The 21,207-nt window shown below is 41.2% G+C and overlaps 1 protein-coding gene across 1 annotated transcript; it reads left to right on the forward strand.

Annotated features, from left to right (window-relative positions):
- Positions 1 to 149: 149 nt before the first annotated feature.
- On the forward strand, positions 150 to 20,961 carry bub3 (BUB3 mitotic checkpoint protein). The gene is made up of 7 exons (XM_084323783.1): positions 150 to 313; positions 1,202 to 1,396; positions 1,513 to 1,582; positions 7,193 to 7,344; positions 14,485 to 14,643; positions 14,872 to 15,049; positions 20,254 to 20,961. Exons 2-7 carry the CDS (start codon positions 1,202 to 1,204, stop codon positions 20,472 to 20,474), a joined length of 975 nt encoding a protein of 324 aa, XP_084179909.1. The 5' UTR covers positions 150 to 313; the 3' UTR covers positions 20,475 to 20,961.
- The last annotated feature ends 246 nt before the right edge of the window (positions 20,962 to 21,207 follow it).

The following is a 21,207-nucleotide window of genomic DNA, read 5'->3' on the forward strand; positions in this document are numbered from 1 at the left end:
ACTAAATCTACGTTTCTCCGACGAGTAGATCCAACGAAAAACAAGTTTGTTTAAGACTTGTCCCGCCCATTTAGGAGACCGGAACTGTTCCATTTCGCACCGCGCTGCTTTATCTTTTCTTATGGATTATCTTTGGTTTCGCCCTAAAACAACACGACTGGTGTGAGGAGTGGTAAGGGCCCGAACAGCACGCAACCATTTAGCGTGGTTGGTTTATTAAAATATATCTTTCACATTTAATATCAAATAACAACAGAGACTATCCTGTTGAAGACACCAAAGAATTGCATCGTTACGAAACGACCATACAACGGTAAGTATCGCCAGACAACGTTAGCTACCACTCATGTCTGTTAGCTAGTCCCTACACTAGCTAGCTAACGTTAGCACGACCGGCGGGAGTCGCCGTGGGCTCCGTCTATTTGCTGGGTTGAAGTGGATACATCTTCTTGTTTTGTAATCAATACGCTATTTGCTATTCGTTAACCTTATATAATTATAGGCTCCGGGTTTCCTCATTTCTTTAAATAACGTTGCAGCTAACGTAATTTATACATCTAGTCGAGCTATGTTAAATGAATGGCTCGGTATAGTTATGGACGGTTAGCTGTAATGCATGATTATTGCATTGGTGGTGTAGCTGCTAACATAACTTTGGGATCACCTAATGGACAATGTGATTTCCACAATATTCTCCATTAAGCCACTATAAAACCAAAACTTGAATGAAAAAGAGATTGGTGGTGTTGTTATTAGGGCCAAATGGAACAGTCTCCTCAAACAACCGAGGGAGTTGGCTAACTAGTCATTTTAAATAAAGTTGAGATGGGCAAGACACCATTGAAAGACAGTCTAAATTTTTTTTCTTAACTGATTTATAAAGGAGTTAAACATGATAAACTAAAAATGTTCTGATAATTGCATTAATTATGTTTAGCTGAGCATTGTATTGCAACCCCAACATTCTAGTGTCTTGTATAGGGTACGTAGCCTAAATAAGCCCCACATAAAAGTCAACTACACACTCGCTGACTCCATTTACGCTTGGTATTAACATGCACTCTCTATATCTGGATATGTCATCTGGATAAGGAAAACCTGCATGTTAACGCAAGGTGTAAATGGAGTCTTGCATTACAAAGCAAATTCTCAGAGGATTAATGAAGTATCTATCCACCTGTTTTATCTTGTGCTCCTGCAGATGACAGGCTCAAATGAGTTCAAGTTGAACCAGGGCCCTGAAGACAGCATCTCTGCTGTGAAGTTCAGCCCCACCACGCCCCAGTTCCTGCTGGTCTCCTCCTGGGACTGCTCTGTCCGCCTCTACGATGTCAGTGGAAACACCATGAGGATGAAGTACACACACCCGGCCCCAGTTCTCGACTGTGCTTTTTATGTAAGCCACAGTCGACACCGACCTGTTCTCTGGATAATACTTGGGTGGTGTTAAGCCACTTGACATAGCCTAGCAGGCCATTTCCACACAAATAATGTAACTTTTTGTCTTTGCAGGATCCGACACATTCATGGAGCGGAGGTCTGGATGCACAGTTAAGAACCCACGATTTAAACACGGATCAAGGTCTGTCTGCCACTACAGTCTGTTATATCATTTATTTAGGAAGTTAAATACTTGTGTTTTACAAGAACATCTGCCAAGACGGGCAGCAGCTAAATGAATAGGGTTGCAGACATCATTTCAGGATCACAAAAGAAAAAAATATTTGTCACAAGTCACCAACATCGGGCATCATACAGGCACAATATAAATCTGTCAAAACATCTGCAGCCAGATGTGTCTGCCTCCAAATCATTAAGAATGACTTTAAATGCATCCAATGAGACCAGCTCACGGAGATTCCGCTAGTTTAGCTGAATCTTCCAACCAGAGGGAGCAGCATGCTTAAACGTCCCTTTTCCCAATTCAGCACAGGCTTTAGGGACAGATGGTAGGAATAAGTCCTGGGAATGAAGACAATAAATTCCATTACTATACTGAAGGATGTAGGTAAGATAGAAGTAAACCAACAATAGCCATATAATTAAAAACATGCCTGTGGTTAAGTCGAGGCAGACCATCCAACCCAGCATACAAAGAGCAATGGTGAGGAAGGGCTTTAAAATGTCTAATAAACCTCAGTGCTCCATGGTAGACAGTATCCAGCACATGTAGATATTGCGAAAATGCTGGCTGATGCTGGCATGCATATAACATCACCATAGTCCAGCACAGACATAAAAGAGGCAGCAACAAGTCTCCTTTTGGCCTCGAAGGAAAATCAAGACTTGTTTCTAAAAATAAAAATACAAAATCAGATTTTCACCAGATGCTGAATGCGAGGTTTAAGATGGAGAGAATCATCAATTACGATTCCTAGATATTTGTATACGGACTCCATCTCAGAGCCCCGAAAGGTGGTTATAGATGGATATCAAGCTTTATGTTGTCACTTGTAGATTTAAATGAAGGGCAAAGTAAACCAATTTTCAAGCTCTTTATGCCTTTCACACACCTGGGGCTAGATCCACAAAGAATGGATTACACGGAGCAAGTTGCACCCTTACTTACAATTCATTATGAATTGAAAATCGGGGACCCTGATGTAAACGAGACGAAAGTCTTTCTTTGGTCTGCATCCCCTTAACAATTGTGTGTATTGAGCCATACTGTATTGTACCCATTCTGCAATCTGTTAATAACATTTTCATTCAATCTGTGGTGGCTGGGTGGCGCAGCGGACATTGCGCTCGTCACCAACGCACGAGACACCGGTATCGAATCCGGCTGTCTGTGTTGCCTCCGGTGTTGCCTCCGCACACAATCCGTCAGGCTGGGCAACTACACCTCGTCCACCCTGTCTTTCAGCACCGGCGCTCCGCAGGGTTGCGTACTCAGCCCATTACTGTACACTAGGGGTGGGACGATACATCGATCCAGATCGATATATCGATCTATTATCAATAATCAAATAGGATCGATGCAATGTAAAAAGATCGAATATTGCGATACTCTTATTTTGAAAATCCCGCGAGTCATATCTGCCGGCGCCCAGTAGTGTGAAACTCTTTGTAGACATTACAGCAGAGCAGCGTCTACGTATTTTGCGACCCGATATAAGTCTGTTAGAGCCATATGAAATCCGTTTTATTATTTTCCAAATTCCATTTAATTTTTTCCCAAATTCCATTTTTTCCGTTTTAATATTTCAGAATTCTGTATTTTGCTTTTTATGCTCATTTTACCATTAGAAATAGTGTCTAATAAGTGGGAATGAATAAATGTCCACAATTGAATAAGATATAACAGTCCATTTAATGTTTTTAAGTGCTGCAACTCAGAAATACAGTTCAATTTTACACAATATTTTTCAATTAATATTGTGACAAAATAAAAATACATATTTCAAGTGTAAACAATAGATACAGCTAGCTACTACTGACATTATCACAATGACAATGTCAGTAACCTAGCTATATCTATTATATTGTGATGAAATAGTAATGCATAATTTAGGCACCTTTAGTTTAGTTTATTTCGTTTATAAAGGACGGTGTATAATGGCAATCGTTTGCATTAAACGAATGGATGGGTCCACTAGATTTAGCAAGAAGCTATCATTTCCATCTATAGTCCTATGTACTGTGCTGTTTCATAGCTATTTAAGTTTATTTAGATTATAAAGGGCAGTGTATAATGACAATCGTTTGCATTAAACAAATGGATGGGTGCACTAGATTTAGCAAGAAGCTATCATTTCCATCTATAGTCTATGTACTGTAACGTTTCATAGCTATTTAAGTTTATTTAGATTATAAAGGGCAGTGTATAATGACAATCGTTTGCATTAAACAAATGGATGGGTGCACCAGATTTAGCTAGAACTGCTATCATTTCCATCTATAGTCCTATAACGTTACATAGCTATTTAAGTGTATTTAGTTTATAAAGGGCAGTGTATAATGACAATCGTTTGCATTAAACAAATGGATGGGTCCACTAGATTTAGCTAGAAGCTAAACGTCCTAACGTTTATAGCTATTTAATCACAATAGTGTCGCAAGTGTTTTTGCGGGTCCAGTCCACGGAACGTTGACAGAATTAGCAAAACACCTTATCACCGGAGGCATAAAAGTCATTATGATACTGTTCTGCTCTGAATTGAGGGCTTATTGTGGAATTGTTTAGCTTCTTGACGATGTTAACACTGAAGCAGCCAGACGCTTGAGCACCGCGGCTGTGTTGTGTGTAACACGCTGTAGAGTCCCCGCCTCCCCGGTCGCGTGTGCACCAAACGTTCCACCCAAAAACGAAATTTCAGTCCAGATTAGGCCAAATTCTGCAATATTCCACGTTTTGCAGTTGATTCCGTTTTTATTGGTTAATTCCGCGATTCCGTCCGCGATTCCGTGAACGCGGATTTCATATGGCTCTAAAGTCTGTGCAGTTTTTTCCCTGCAACGGGTCAAATGCATCGAACATGATTTGCATCGTCGCCATTCCTTTATGCCCACGTTGCGTGGGCAGATCTAAATTAACGTTATGTTGGCTGCTTAAGCTAAGCAGCTAACGTGAGAGAAGGGGAGAGGGGACTTGGGAAGGAGGAGGGGTGGGGGCATTCTACCTTTCTGTGGGGGACTGGGGGAGGGGCATTCTGTGTGTGCGTGTTACTGAGGATGGACGGATAATGTTGATATTTAAACATGAATACATAATAAATGTATTCATGATCATCATGCAACATAAAACAATTGTAGGAACAATTTGGGAGAGGAAGGGGTTTTAGCTTGCGTGTTGTGAGTTCCAAAACATTTTACTTAAAGTTTAAAGTGCAATATATAAAAACGTTGCACTTTACAGTTAACAGGAGGTCTATTTGTATTAAAAACAATAGATTGTTTTTCATTTAAATGTCTGGAAGAGCTCAAAAATAAAAACGTCAATTGATATTTCCGTAGCCTTTTTTTAGTTGATCTAAATGTGACTGATTGTGTTAAATGGGCACATAATTAGGGATGGGTACCTTTCACATTTGAACCGATACCGGTACCGGTACCTGTGAATCGATACCGGTACCCAACGGTACCTTTTTTCGGTACTTTAGTCGCAAGAAATTTAATTTACCTACCTCAGCCGTAAAAAAAAAATCCAAACTTCAAATAACTACAATTTCGACAGTTTTCGGCTTGTCATTGCTCCGACTGATTTGTTGTTGAATCAAGTCAAATCCTAGGTAAGCATATATTGTGCGTGTGAACGTTGACATAAAAAGAAAAAAAGTTAAAAAAAAAATTAATAAAAAATATTTTTTTTTATTTTTATTTTTTTTTCGGTTTCTCACTTGATTCGATACTCGGTAGTACCGACGTGTTTCGGTTCGGTACCTCAAAAGTACCGAATTCGGTACCCATCCCTACACATAATATCACCTCATATCGATCGCAGGCACCCGAATCGTATCGTATCGTGGCAGACTTTGTGATATCGGCAAATATCGTATCGTTGTCCAAAGAATCGATATCGTATCGTGATGAAACTGGTGATTCCCACCCCTACTGTACACCCTGCTCACACATGACTGTTCCCCCTCCTACCCCTCCAATTACATCAAGTTTGCAGACGATACCACAGTTGTGGGTCTCATAACAAACAACAATGAGTCTGCCTACAGGAGGGAGGTGGAAGACCTTACAGCCTGGTGTGACAACAACAACCTGGCACTCAACATAAAGAAAACAAGAGAGATCATAGTGGATTTCAGAAGATCAAGGCCTGACTACTCCCCTCTGCTCATCAACAACGAGGTAGTGGAGAGGGTCACTGAGTTCAAGTTCCTGGGTCTCAGTGTGAGTGAGACCCTGTCCTGGAGCACCAACACCGCCTCAGTGATCGGGAAAGCTCGGCAACGCCTATACTACCTAAGGAAGCTGAAGCAGGCTGGCCTGCCACGAAATCTCCTTGTCAACTTTTATCATTGTGCGGTTGAGAGTGTGCTGACCTACGGTGTGTCTGTGTGGTTCTCCAGCTGCACAAAGGCAGAGCAAGAGGCTCTACAGAGGGTGGTGAAGGCGGCAGGCAGGATCGTCGGGACTCCTCTACCAAACATCACCTCCGTCTTCACCTCCCGCTGCCTCCACCGCTCCAAGTGTATTATCAAGGACCAGTCTCACCCAGCCAGCACATCACCTCTTTCAGCTTTCAGCTCCTTCCCCAGGGAGGAGATACCGGTCCATACATGCCAAGAGCTCAAGATTTATGAACAGCTTTTCCCCCCAAGCAGTCAGACCCTCACGTGCACCATGCACTTACCTGGACTTGATAACCACTATGTTACCGCTCATCATGCACTTTATTATTTAAAATATTCTGTTATATGTACAGTGTTATGTGTTTCATGTGTGTATATTGTACTACGGTCTGTGGGAGCTCCCCTGAAATTTCGTTGTATACTTGTGTGCAATGACAATTAAAAGTCTATTCTATTCTTGGGCTGGCTGTCATACTAACTCAATTGGCAGAGTTAGCGGGTGGGAAGTTGATGGGTGGTAATCTGGACGTTGTAAACAGTGACTCCTACAGGTCGGTTGGGGCGCCTGCACAGCAGAGACAGGAAAATTGCGGGGGCCGTGTGAGCCTCCTATTACTCCTCGCCAAATGAGAGTCCGTGCTGGCAGGTGAAAAGATGCGACTGTCTGCCTACACATGTATCGGAGGGGACATGCGATGGGCTTCTATCCTCCCTACAACCGGCCAGTGGGGGGCACATGCGAGCAACGTTCAAGACGGGAGGGGATAATTGGCACGGCTAAATTGGGATAGGAGAAAAAGTGGATAAAAAAAATCAATCAATCTGCACGGTGATTGATTGTATGAAAATTTTATTAACAGATTGCAGAATGGGTACAATACAGTACGGCTCAATACACACAATAGACCTGTCTCAAACCCTGCCCCTTTTCTTGATCCTCCAATCACAGCTGTCGCTTACCTCTGACTTCCTCCTACAAACTTTGTTTGTACGAGGAAGTCAGAGGTAAGCGACAGCTGTGATTGGAGGATCAAGAAAAGAGGGCAGGGTTTTGAGACGGGTCCATTGTTAAGGGGATGCAGACCAGCGAAATAAAAATGTCTCCTTTCCCTTGGGTAGCGGTTGTTTGTTTTCAGGCCGTGTGAATGTTTACTCTCTCTGAACAGATACAATCGTTGGGACACACGACGCCCCTATCCGCTGTGTGGAATACTGCCCAGAGGTTAATGTAATGGTGACGGGTAGCTGGGACAGGTCAGTTCGGCTGTGGGACCCAAGGACACCCTGCAACGCCGGCACCTTCACACAGCCTGAAAAGGTAGCGCTTGTGTTATTATTGATGTCAATATTGTTTCTGTTGTGACCGAGGATGCATATGTGAAGACACTATGATGTGGAAAAATCTCATTGACAAAAATGGCATTTCTGAATTTGATTAATTTCTACTGTAGTGTAGAGTGGCAGAATTGTGTCACCGACCCCTAAAATCTCCAATAATGTTAAAGTAAACCAACCCGTCTCTGATTATACAACACTTTTATTTTTATTTGTCCTTGACATTTGACTGAAGGCCTACATCATTGTCACTCTCATTTTGCGGCTGTCTTTGGTCAATGTTCAAATCATGGCCCTCTGTGCTTTTAAGTCCCACCTGAACTGCCTGATATTTTGAGGACATCACCCAGCCCTAATCATAATGCTATTTGGTATTTTATGGTGTCTTACTGTCTTTCATTTTGAGTACTTGCAGTATCAGTAAGATTACGTTTCATGATATTGACCTTGTTGGTCAACTAATTTATTATACTGAACATTGTGGGAAAGGGTTGTCTTTGTAGAGGCTACCATTTTGCAGTGCTAATCTAATGGAATCCTTCCATCTACTTTTGTAATGAAATTGGAATTAAATACATATTATTTTATTTAACCTTTATTTTACCAGGTAGTCACTTGAGATCAACAATCTCTTTTTCGAGCAAGACCTGGCCAAAATGACAGCATAACAAATACACAAAACACAGACTGAGACATAAAAGGCAAAGTGGGGCAAGGGGATACATTTGAGCTGCAGCAAACAAGATTTAATGGGATTGGAGGGTAGGGTAAAAGGGTAGAAAGAGGATGGAAGGTGAAGCTTTGCAGGAGGTTGCTGGGGAGAGAAGGTCAAGTAAAAAATATAAAATATATATTATAACACCACATTATGCAGTGAAGCATCGACATTCTCTAAAATGCCCTTAATTTGAACTTTAAAATCAGATATGGTAGTGAGGGCCTGCAGTTTCAAAGTTTTTTTAAGTCTATTCCAGGCAATGAATTGCCATAACATCTACGATTAACACTAACCCTAAGCAACACTCTCATTGTCACCACCAGATTAATCGCACACACACGCATACACAGTGGCCTATTAGCAGACTTAATGATTTTAGAATATTTCTAATATAGCTAATAATAAATGTAAAATGTAATAATCTGAACTATTATCAACTATGCAATTAGTTTGCTACTGGAAAATGCGTAATGGTTGGTTAAATGGGATAGACCGAACGTACAGAGAGGGAGCGAAACAGGGAGATAGTCTCAGTCAGTCCCATTCACTTGGGGCTCGTAGTAATGTTATCCCCACAGAATCGACTAATGAAAACTAAAGTAAACTCGGCATAGTGGGCTGCTCTGTTGTGAACTGCTACTCTGCAGCCAGTCACTTGCACACAAACAAGGCGTGACTCACGAGGGGAGTTTTCAAGGGACAATGTTTTTTTTTTATTTTTTATTATCCACTTTCTCCTTTTTCTATTTTCCTCCCATCCCAATTCCATTGTGCCAATTCTTCCCTCCCCTGTCTTGAACGTTGTTCGCATATGCCCCCCACTGGCCGGTTGTAGGGAGGATAGAAGCCTTGCATCACGTGTCCCCTCCGGTACACGAGGAGGCAGCCTGTCGCATCTTTTCACCTGCCAGTGTGGACTCTCATTGGCGAGGTGTAACGTGTGGGAGGCTCACACTACCCCCACCATTTCCTGTCTCTGCTGTGCAGGTGTCCCCAACCGACCTGTAGGAGTCGCTGTCCACAACGTTCAGATTACCACCCATCGACTTCCACCCTCTAACTCTGCCAATTGAGTTAGTATGACGGCTGGCCCAAGCCGGAGGCAATGTTCAATTCACTGTCCGTGTTATGGTATGAATGTAACACTAGTCATATTATTGAGTTATGCTTTTTATAAATTTACATTGATTAGGCTAATTCTTATGGCACACAGTATTCCGATTTAACCATTGTCTTTTTTTGTGTGCATCTTTGCTGTTGCATATTTATTTCTCATGCTTGTATCTCGGTAAAAAGCTGCATTTCTCATACTTGATAAACACTCTTAACTCATTCAGTGCCAAACAACTAAGTAATATTACGCGTTTCCTCGCCAACGCTTGAGCGCCAAACAAGTAATAATACGTTTTTAGATCCTTTGATATTTTTCCTCTGATCCCTGTTCTAAATCATCATCCGGATCATTCTAGCCGCCCCTGGCTCGTTTGCCCACGTTGGAATTGCAATGCCGATCGAATATCACCAGGTGGCAGTATCGCCTACCTTTGAACTGGAATGGCTTGGTTTGGATACACGTTTCCCCCCCCCCTTTTTTTTGGTAAGGGCTCCTCCTCCTGCTTGAACAGATATTCACAGCGATCGCCTCGAAATTCCGTTGCCGAAGCGTATTTTCCATCGAAACGTGTATAGACATATACACTGGTAATCGCGATGGCGATGCGATCACTTGGAATTATTCTTCTTGGAATACCTTCTCGCTAGGGATGCCCCCCGAAACCCGGTTCTAAACGGGAACCGGTACTAAATTAGAAAAAAAACGAAACTCTGATGTTATCGGTACTGCTATCGGTAGTCTAGGAGCGGATTAGCTACGGAGCTAACAGAGTGTACCATCCATCTGCGACGCAATGGTGGCAGGCAGCAACACTGGAAACGGAGTAACGTTATGTCGAGTTGCACGATTAATCGATTTATCGAAATCGTGATTTGGAATGACGCAATTATCAAACCAAAAAAAAAAGAAAAAACGCCTTTTTTTTTTACTTATTTTATTTATTTTTTAACCAGGAAGTCCCATTGAGATACAAAATCGGTTTGGGAGAGGGAGGTAAGGGGTTTTAGATTGTGTGTTGTGAAGTTTAGACTTGTAAAGTACAGAAAAAAAGGTACCGGTATCGATTCCCGGGTAAAAATAAACATTTTCAGGCTTGGTGTCCCGAAAAGATCCACCGCATAGGCCAGATGCAAGCCGCATTTTACAATAAACCTCTGTGGGGCTGCTTATATTTTTTTTGATTATAATCGCAAATGTAATCGCAATTGCAATATCCGTCCGAAAAATCGCAATTAGATTATTTCCCAAAATCGTGCAGCCCTACACTACACGTATGAACTCGACATAACGTTACTCCGTTTCCATTAAGTGTTTAATTAGCAGCAATCTGTTGTTGAAAATGTAACGTTAAAAATCTCCGTGCATAGCACCGGAAACTGGAAACACAAGGACCGGAAGCCGTCATGAAATCATTGGTCATATTGTAGTCTTTTAGTCTTATTAACTAAAAGATTAAAAAAAAAAAAGCAGCAGCACTATTGGATAACTGAGTCATGTTTGCTATGTATTTCTTTCTTTAGGGGAGTAGGACATTTGTTTCACAGTTTTAGCATGATGTTTTATAGATGGCTAGGTTAAACACAGGTTTTTGGTTTTAAGAGGGGGGGTTTGATTTGATTTGATTGAAGTCTATTTAAATATGCAACACAACAAACAAACATCAAGTACATATATGGCCTTAAGCCAGGGGTCGGCAACCTGCGGTTTTTTAGATCGATGTCATACTGTGACACTGAAATGAAAAAATATTTCATCAACTAAGATATTTAGTCAACAAAAGGCTTACCTGTATGCCTGTTATGTGGTGCGAAATTTGCGAACAATTTACTTTTTATTTGATAGATTTTCCACAAGTAAGGGAAGGACTCTAATAGAGCTGCATAGTTCAGGGTTTTATTTCAAAGTAGGTCTACAGATGCCAGTGTTTTTTTCTCATTTTCTGTGTTTTATTTCAAAGTAGGTCTACACATGGTATTCTTTTTTCAAAGTGGACTACTTTCTATTTTATAAATGTTCCACAAATAAGGGAAGGACTCAAATATACCTGAATAGTTCAGGGTTTTATTTCAAAGTCGGTCTACAGACACCAGTGTTTTGTCTCCTCTTCTGTGTTTTATTAAAAAATAGGTCTACACAGCCAGTATTTTTTCTCCTCTTCATAAGAGTTTGAGGTTTTCCTTTGGTAAAAACAGGTAAAAACAGCAATTAAAAAGTCAAAAAATTTCTTTTTGTTGCTTTATAATACCACTAATGCAACAAACTGTGTGCTATAAGTATAAAGTATAATAAATCGCAAATTTCTTTGGGTATGCAATTGTCAGGCGTTTTATGCTAAATGTGGGGTATGCTTGGGGATATATAAAACGTTATACACTGTTATCTTCATTTTAAGGGTAAATAGGTTGTGCGGCTCCCTGAGCATTTTATTTTGTGGGACGGGGGAAAAGTGGCTCTTTTGATAGTAAAGGTTGCTGACCCCTGCCTTAAGCCATTCAAATAATAAATGTATAAATTTTTTTAAATAATAATAATCTAAAAGAACCGATAAGAGTATCGATAAAGTACCGAACCGTTAAGCAGTATCGATAAGAGTAGTTGTAACTGAGGGGTACAATTCCCTGACTGTATTGAAAGTATGGTATCATTAAACCACTACTGAGTTATGTACTTTAATTACTGGCCATACAGTACACAGGTATATGTGATGAACACCCACACAATAACACGGCTTAACAAAGAAAGTTCTGTTTGGAATATTTATTAGAAGAGCAGCAATATTATATTACAGTATTGAGAATTAGAGTCACGCTTGTATGGCGAAGAATGTGCATGAATAGGTCAAGAGCGTAAGTCCATGAGCATATTACGATGGTGATAATTAATACCACCTGTAGCATAAGAATTATATAAGGTACACTCGTAGGTCAGCTGGAGATACTAGGGGGGTTCCCTCCGGTTGTAAGCCAGCAGGGGAGAGGAATTGTCGGGAGCAAAGGTCTGGATCAACGAGGAATAAAGAGACTCCAGGTACAGGAGACGGTGCAATAATCCCTTGGTCCTTAGACAAAGCAACAGCTATACTCCGGTATGCACTGCAGCATGGATGAAAGCTAGCCAGCCTCTGAGTCCTAGAGGCGGGCTCGACGGGGCTCCTCACAGGGTAGATCCCACACGGTAGTGGGGTAGACGGTTCTCTGCTCCAGCAGCCACAGGACCAAAGCAATATAATCCAGCCGAAAAGGGCTCTGCATTCGTCGGTGTAGGTTATCCAGTGTACATATCCACACGGTTCTCGTCTAGGGCTCCTCGGATGGCGGCACAAGGTTAGGCCGCCCAGCCTGGATAAGCGCACTAGCTCGGTACGATGAAACGGTGGTAATGCTGGTCACTGTAGAACGGTAGCCGCACGATACACTATACATAATAGACTATTACTTGATAATAGAATAAGTCGAACTCGACGATACAGCGTTAAACTCTGACACTTTAGCTATCAATTCGCACGCGGTCTCAAGGCTCTATTTAGGGGCAAAACGGGCCCACTTCACAGCACGTTGTATCGTGGTGAAGGCTTCAGCTTTTAGTTAACATTACTGCTGTATCCACCTGCAACGTATTTATACGTAAGGTGAATAATCTAGTGCCAACCTTATTTCTGTCTCGTATTACTGCGCAAACCTGGGCATGTTGAGACATGTCTTAGCGGTGACTTTGAACTAGACATTGGGGGTATGGCCGTGGCGCCTGGGGGGTCGCTGTCCAATAGGAGAACGAATATTATGGTCTGGCCTGTACCTAGGTAAAGGGATATAACGTGTATGTATAAAGAATATACAAGGGATATCAGACGATATATAAATATTATACAATATATCTCGAGTAATAAATATATATATTCGGTTTAATCTGACCCTTTGTAACAGTAGTAGTATCGATAAAATCCTAACGATACCCATCCCTACTTCTGGCTAAGGTAAGGTATATTCTATGTCTATTTTACAGAATCTGAAACATGTTTTTCTAACTATCACAGTTTTGTGTTTTACCGGACGCTCGTCAAACATGATCACAGTTTTGAGTTAAAACGACCCCCCCCCCCCCCCCCCCCCCCCTTGATGATTTTGTGAAGGTACATGTGTACATGTGTACATGTTATTTGATTTGGGAGTATTTGGGGTTTCAGGGGATCAACCGGAACGGTTTGGGCTTATTGCATATACCTTGTTTTATCTCGCGATCTATGGAAAAAGACTGGATTATCTTGGAAATGCGCGATGTTTAGCGTGTAATAAACTACAAACTACAGTGTGTAGAAACAAAAAAATTTTCCATGTTGGACTACAAGTAGTGTGTCAAATGAGCCACACCATTACCATTGTCTCCACAGCTATAATACAGAACACACACACAGCCCTGAAAACATCGTGAAACACCGCGAAAATTACCATTTAAGCTGGCCTGAAGCGGCAGAGATGGGGACAGTTTATGGCGTTGAATGAGTAACCCACATGGCAAAATTCAGTTGCAGTTAAAAGTCCAGCATATGGCAACACACAACTAGGGGTGGGGGTGTGAGTAATCGTTTAATCGATTACTCGTAGCTATGAGAAAAAGTGATCTTAAATTACTAATTTTTATGGAAACTTAATTAATTAATTTATATTTGTTTCAAATGTATGTGTAAGATTATAACTGTTGGTTTCCTTAAACATATACGTGAATGAACAAAATTAAGAAAAAAAATATATGTAACCGATATATATTTCAAAAATAAATCTTTCTTTTTTTAATGTTTTTCCCTTTTCGAGTAATACACGATCAATCGAGTATAGCATGCGATCAATCGATCTGAATTTTTCTTAAAAATGCCCATCCTTACACACAACACGACAAACTCGCACAACATATGAAACTAAAGCACATATTACTGCAGTGCTACCACAATCATAACCCCAGCATCATTGCTACCATGAGAATGTGGATGTTCAAATCGGCAACAACATATTATCATAACATTATAAACAACAAACATTCTAAATGTTCCATACTGATTTCCTGTCTATTGTCGATATTAGCAAACACTGCCACAGGGAAATCAACTGCGGTCCAAAGCTGTTCCCTAGCAATGCAATGCAACGGACCTATCTCAAGCCCCCCTGCCCTCTTTTCTCAATCCTCAAACCTCAACTGTAGCTTCCCTCTGCAACAGTATTGATTTGAGGATCAAGAAAAGAGGGGGGTAGGGCAGGCTGAGACTGAAACCGTCTCTCCTTGTGTCTCTGTGTTAACAGGTGTACACGCTCTCCGTGGCCGGGGACAGGCTGATTGTGGGCACGGCTGGCAGGAGAGTCCTGGTCTGGGACCTGAGGAACATGGGCTACGTCCAGCAGAGGAGAGAGTCCAGTCTCAAGTATCAGACGCGCTGCCTCAGAGCTTTCCCCAACAAGCAGGTAACATCTCGGATCTCAATCTGGCTTAATTTGTCAAGTCAGCCCACACCTTGAACGCACCGCGATGACATGGTGCAAAATTATCGAAGACAAAACTTTTAAGACCCAGACAAATGGTTCTACACATAATACACACAGTATCGTGCTACCACAATGCGAGACAAATTCCTGTGTTTCTGTGAGGAGATTAGACGGTAACATCATACCCCGTTGTCTTTTTTTCTCCAGGGCTATGTCTTGAGTTCAATCGAAGGCCGTGTAGCCGTGGAGTACCTGGACCCGAGCCAGGAGTTCCAGAAGAGGAAGTATGCCTTCAAGTGCCACCGGCTGAAGGAGAATGGAATAGAGCAGGTTTACCCCGTCAACGCCATCTCTTTCCACAGTGTTCACAACACATTTGCCACAGGTATGGTTGACTCTCCTTGATTTGAAGCGAAATCAAAGCTGCCTTGGGGGGGGGGGGGGGGGGGGGGGGGGGGGGGGTACCTCGCGAGAGAGGCGGGTGATCCATGATTTATGGTCCATGTATTTTTTTATTCTGAAACTTTCACATTTGCACGTGGTACACGTCTGAGAATATATATAAAAGAAAAGCTGTTTTCATACCTTATTTGCCTATCTCAATCCCTGCCCTCTATCCCCGCCTTCTATCCTTGATGCTACAATCCAAAAAAAGAGATTTGAAAAGAGAAAGCTTGAGATCATTCTACACAGTTTTTGTGCACTCTCCGCTTCCCTGCTCTTAACTATTTACATGAGTGTGATTGACAACCACGGGGGCCAACGAGGTCCCGCTTACACTTTGAGAAGGCATTACTCAGTGTTGGGGCTACGGGTGTTACTGACACACTCTCGCATCACCCTACTCGTCTGTGACAACCCTTTTCTCATTTTCTGTTGATGATGTGGAATCATTTGACCATTATTCACAGAGGCGGACAACAGTCTTTCATTAAGGATAAAGTTTACTGACTGAATGACATGTTGCAACATGGAGAGACCGTGGTTACAGCAATGGGCCCTGGCATAGATCTCTGTAGAATAGTGAGCTAACAAAGTATTTATACAGGACAGTAGACAAAACTAAGTGGTATCTTGACAACACAAATCCATTGTTTATAAAGTCTCATATTATGAAATTGAATGATTTGGTTTACTATAAAACTATGCAAATAATGTACAGAGCTAAAGCAAAGTTACTCCCAGACGGGTGCAAAGGTTTTTTTCAATAGGATGAAAGAAAATATGATTTGAGAGATATTTGTAAATTTACTGTTCAAAAAGCTAAGAAAGGGATTAAAAGGAGGTGTATTTCTATGATTGGGGTTAACTTGTGGAACAATGCTGATATACAGTTAAGAATGAGTAATTCGCTTTTGGTTTTTAAGAAAATTGTTTGTAAAACAATTTTTGAAAACTACAAAGGTGAATAATAGTTTTTTGCTATTTTCTTTTAGAATACTGTTTTGGAGTCTTAATTTTGTTAAGAATATAGGACAGGCATATATAAGCATTATGCTTCAGTCTGTACCTTTTCAGTCACTGTAAAATCAAATATTGTTAAATGATTGTGTATATTGTATTGTGTGAGATGATGACTGAATAAACTATACTACTACTACTACATACAGACTGAGTTATAGATATGATATAAGACTACCGGTATGTGGACAGACTGCTTGTGTGTGTCTGTGTGTGTGTGAGAGATGGAGAAAGTTTGTGAATATGGTATGCAGACTGAGTGAGAAGGCTATGTGGATGTGTTATGTGAAATATGTGAAGCTATGTGTGTTTGTGTGTGCACGTGTGATAGAAAGAGACGGAGAGGGGGGGTATGTGATAGAAAGAGATGGAGAGGGGGGTATGAGTGAAGGCTATGTATTGTGTGTGTGTGTGCATCCATTTAGAAGGAGAAGAGAAGTGTCGTCAGAATTCAAACAAAATGTTATATAGAAATACCTGTTTATTAAAGTCTACACAGACCTCATGTCCTCATCCCAGACCATAAAAAAAAATCTTTGATGCAGCTTCAAATGGCTTTCAGTTGATTTCTGGGAAACCATTCAAATAAAATTTGAAACAACTTCCTTTTTATGTATACAATGGGGGAAATAAGTATTGAACACATCAGCATTTTGTCCCGTAAATATATTTCCAATCTGGCCATTCAAGTGAAATTTTCACCAGACTTGGGTATTAATAGAAATACTTTTATTATCCCGTGGGAAATTTGACACTGCAAATCGCTCAACATTTAAACATTTAGACAGAACAGGTCACGAATTAGAATAATAAAACAAATCAAATCAAGTTGCCTAGGATAAGAGTAGAGTAAAATAGAATAGAAATGGAATAAAATATACAGTAAAAATATACTGAGAGACATCATAGCAGCATGGGGGGAAGGGGGGGGGGGGTACAGGTAGTAAAAACAACACAAGCAGTGTAAACAAATAGGTCAATATAATTTACTATCTAACTAACTGAAATATATATTCACAGTATTCACATTGTCACATAAGGTGCAGTATGCATCAGGTAGTGTTATAATTTACTATCTAACTAACTGAAATATACATTATTCACAGTATCACAGTATCCACATAAGGTGCAGTATGCCTACGGTAGTGTTATTGTCCTCCTTGGGTTCCTATTAGTCCTAGGTCAATGTCTGGCAGCAGTCGCTGCCCCCTGTTGTAGAGCCTGGAGGCCGCTAGTCGCGGCCTCCTGCCACTATGGAGCTGCCACTCTGTGCTCAGTGATGCAGTGAGGCACAGTGATGCATTGTATAGTCTGATGGCTGTTGGAATGAAGGACTTCCTGTGCCGTTCAGTGCTGCATTTGGTTAGTGTGAGCCTAGCACTGAACATGCTCCTCCTGTCAGCCAAGTCTGTGTATAGTGGGTGGGAGGGGTTTTCCCTGATGGCCTGGAGCTTAGCAAGGCTCCTCCTCTCCGCCACCCTCGCTAAATCTTGAAGATTGCGGGGGGGGCCTCTTGTGAATCTGGATCAGCTTCCACAAATGTTCAATTGGGTTTAAGTCAGGTGATTGACTGGGCCATTCCAACAAGTTGTTTTTCTTTCTCTGAAACCAACTGCGAGTTTCCTTTGCTGTTTGCTTTGGATCGTTGTCCTGCTGGAAGGTCCGCCCACGTCTCATCCTCAGCATCCTGGTGGATGGTAGCAGGTTCCTCTCAAGAATTTCTCTGTACATTGCTCCATTCATTGTTCCTTCAATGATATGAAGTCTGCCAGTACCAGGAGAGGAGAAGCAGCCCCACACCATGATACTTCCACCTCCAAGCTTCACTGTTGGTATAGTGTTATTCGGGTAATGCCATTTCTCCTCCAAACATGGTGTGTTGTGTGACAGCCAGAAAGTAACATTTTGGTCTCATCTGACCAGAGTACATGCTCCCAGTAGTTCACTGGCTTGTCCAAATGTTGTTTGGGAAACTTTAAACAAGCTTCATCAACATGTATTTTCTTCAGTAGTGGAGTCTTGCGGGCTGAACGCGCACAGAGGCCATGGCGGTGGAGTGCATTCATTGCCTATGGTCCTTTCTGTCACAGTTGTACCTGCTGCCTCCAAGTCTTTCTGGAGCTCTTTCCTAGTGGTCCATGGCTCTTTGGCTACTCTTCTAAGTATCCTTCTGACTCCCTGATCAGACATTTTGCGAGGAGCACAGTCTGTGCATGGCCGGTTGATGATGGAGTGATGTTGCTTCCACTTATGGATAGGGTTGGGCATCATTTGGATTTGAACGATTCCGATTCTCCATTTCGATTCCTGTTCTAAACGATTCTTGATTCCGATTCTTTGAGGTGCAGGTCAAAACAGGGTCACCGCTTATTTGGCAGGAGTTTTTTATTTTTTATTTTTTTTAATCTTATTTTTTTCATACTATTCACATTGTCAGTTGACTTGATACAGTTTAATTTGGTTGCTGTACTGTAACTAGGGTATTAATTAACAAAGTTAAAATATTATTATTATTTAAGAATCTAAATGCAAATAAATTATGTTACTTCCGGTTCCTATTAGAACTGGTTTTCGGTGCCCAACCCTACTTATGGATAATGCCCCCAATGGTGCTTACTGGAAGATTCTGAAGTTGTGAAATATGTCTTTAGCCAATTCTATTTTCATGATTTGCAACAATCTGTTTGTGAAGGTCTTGAGAGCTCTTTGCTTTTACCCATTTGATGTTTCTTGTGTGGCACCTTGGTAATTTTTTTTTTTTTTTTTTTTTTTTTTATATAGCCCATCAATATATTCTAACCCAGTTGACATTATTAGCACAGATAGGAGGTAGAGTTGCCTCAGTAGTTTTGGTTTTCAGCTAGTTCCTTGCCTTTCCTTGCTGTGGTGTACTGCTTTTTCTTAGTGTGTCCAATACTTTTTTCCTGTTTCATTCCACTTTATTACACACATTTACATATGGACTTTAATGTTTAGATTTCTGGAGTTAATACCAGTCTGGTGCAAATTTCACTTGAATATGCTCATTGGAAATACATTTACTGAACAAAATGTTGATGTGTTCAATACGTATTTCCCCCTTGTATATTCAGATGACTAAATTAACTATTGGATTGATTCTTCCCAGATTAATTTGTGTTTCTGTAATTTGAAAAAAGTGTATAGATTTCTTTTGTTGGTAACATAAAATGTCTTGTCGTAGTTTGTCAACTCTGTTCAGTGTTTCCCCTGATTTTTTATTTTTATTTTTTTCAACAGTGGTGCTGCGCGCGCTGCCGTAATCCATATTTGTGCGTGCGCAAAGCGCACGTGCCGCCGTAATCCATATTAGCTCATGCTAATGGGTCCATATTAGCTCACGCTAATTCATGTGTGGGTCGCACATAAATCAGCAGGGTCGGTTGGCAACCGGTAACCAAACTATATTTTTTGTTAGGCCTAAATTCTTTAGATTTATATGAATAGTGATATCCTATGTAAAATATGTATCAATATGATCAATTTGGTTATTACTTAAGGAGACAGCCCACAGTATCTAAAGGAATTCACTTACCTCTGCTCTGCCCCAAAATCTTCACCTTTACATGCGAGTTAGGTTAACGTTAGCTCTTCTTTCCTGCGTGAATGATTTAGCTACTCACGCAGCTCCACGTCTCATGCGACGAAACCAAATTATTTGACTCGCAAACAAATAAACCAATTAAAATAATTTCAGCCAACATTATTTAAGCCAACTGGCCTATCGTTGTAACTGAAATCCTTTTGACTTGTTCCATTCAGTCATGATCCTCGCCAGCTTGTTTGATAGGCGCGCAGCAGAACGAATTAATGGTTGTACGGAGGTGATCCGGTTCATTTAGTTCACGGAGTTCAGAGCAGCGGCGCTCATGATTTAGCAGCAGTGTCGCGCCACCGCTGAATGCATACAAGGAAAACACTGCTGTTGCTTTCAATATTCAAGCTTTAGACCTATTTTGTGGTTTATTGTCATGTGTGTGTGACCCGACCTGTGGGATTAGCACTACCAAGGTCGCACCAGGGAACACTTGTTTATTACAGATCCTAATCTCCGCATGAAGCACTGTCGGAAAGCTCTGAAGTTAACCTTGAGCCTCTCCCCTCTGCCAGGCGGTTCGGATGGCTTCGTAAACATCTGGGACCCCTTCAACAAGAAGCGCCTGTGTCAGTTCCATCGCTACCCGACCAGCATCGCCTCGCTGGCCTTCAGCATCGACGGCTCCATGCTGGCCATCGCCGCCTCCTACATGCAAGAACAGGGAGACATCAGCCACCCGGAGGACGCCATCTTTATTCGTCAAGTCACAGACGCAGAGACCAAACCCAAGTGAGTCTCCCTCGGCAGCGCGCAGGGGTCACTTCTTACGGCCGCGGGAGAAAAACTGTAAAAGTCGTGGAATTTCAACTTCCTTTGTGTATGTTTTCCAGGCCTGGAAATGTTACGGTTTTAATGTTTCTATTTTTTCTTTTATTTTTTTGTTTTACTATACATATTTCCTATTTCTTTCTTTTTTCTTTTCTTTTACAAATTTCCTTTTATTATTTAAGTCCTACACGTGGTGATTGTTGTATCTGGCCAAAATAAAGCCTGGGACATTCAAAACAAACTATTACTTGTTTATGCAGCAATAAAATGTCTCCCTTGAACATAGACCATGCCAAGTGTAGGTTGTGGAAATTTGGCTATTTGTTATGGAATAGTCATAGAATTTGATCAGTAAAAAAACGTGTTGGAACATTTTGACTGTCATCTGTCTATGGTTTGGGTTTTTTTAGGCATTTTATTGAATGAAATCCGTTAGCAAATCTTTTTTAGATAATGATTTTGACTGGGGAGGAGCGGGAGGGGGTAATTTCTTTGGTAAAGAAACCATTTCTTAGGTGAAAAGGAAAGACCGTTTCTTAGTTGCACTCGGTGCAGTAACTAAATATTCTCTCAACAATGTTGTAAGTAACTCAACAACATTGTAAATAACTTGATAGTGAGAGGCTGAGGTTGAGAGGATTTGTTAGACTCTGAGCTTAAACGAATCCAGGTTTTTCTTTTACTAAAAGGGAACCGGC

The sequence above is a fragment of the Notolepis coatsorum genome (assembly GCF_963971535.1).
Source record: "Notolepis coatsorum genome assembly, chromosome: 10".
Lineage (NCBI taxonomy): Eukaryota > Metazoa > Chordata > Actinopteri > Aulopiformes > Paralepididae > Notolepis > Notolepis coatsorum.

What these genes read in the sequence shown, in the direction of transcription:
- bub3 (XM_084323783.1), top strand. Translation starts at nt 1,202, where the DNA reads ATGACAGGCTCAAATGAGTTCAAGTTGAACCAGGGCCCTGAAGACAGC. An exon ending in CGATTTAAACACGGATCAAG is followed by an intron (nt 1,583 to 7,192) that starts GTCTGTCTGCCA and finishes CTCTCTGAACAG; the next exon opens with ATACAATCGTTGGGACACAC. An exon ending in TCACAACACATTTGCCACAG is followed by an intron (nt 15,050 to 20,253) that starts GTATGGTTGACT and finishes CCCCTCTGCCAG; the next exon opens with GCGGTTCGGATGGCTTCGTA.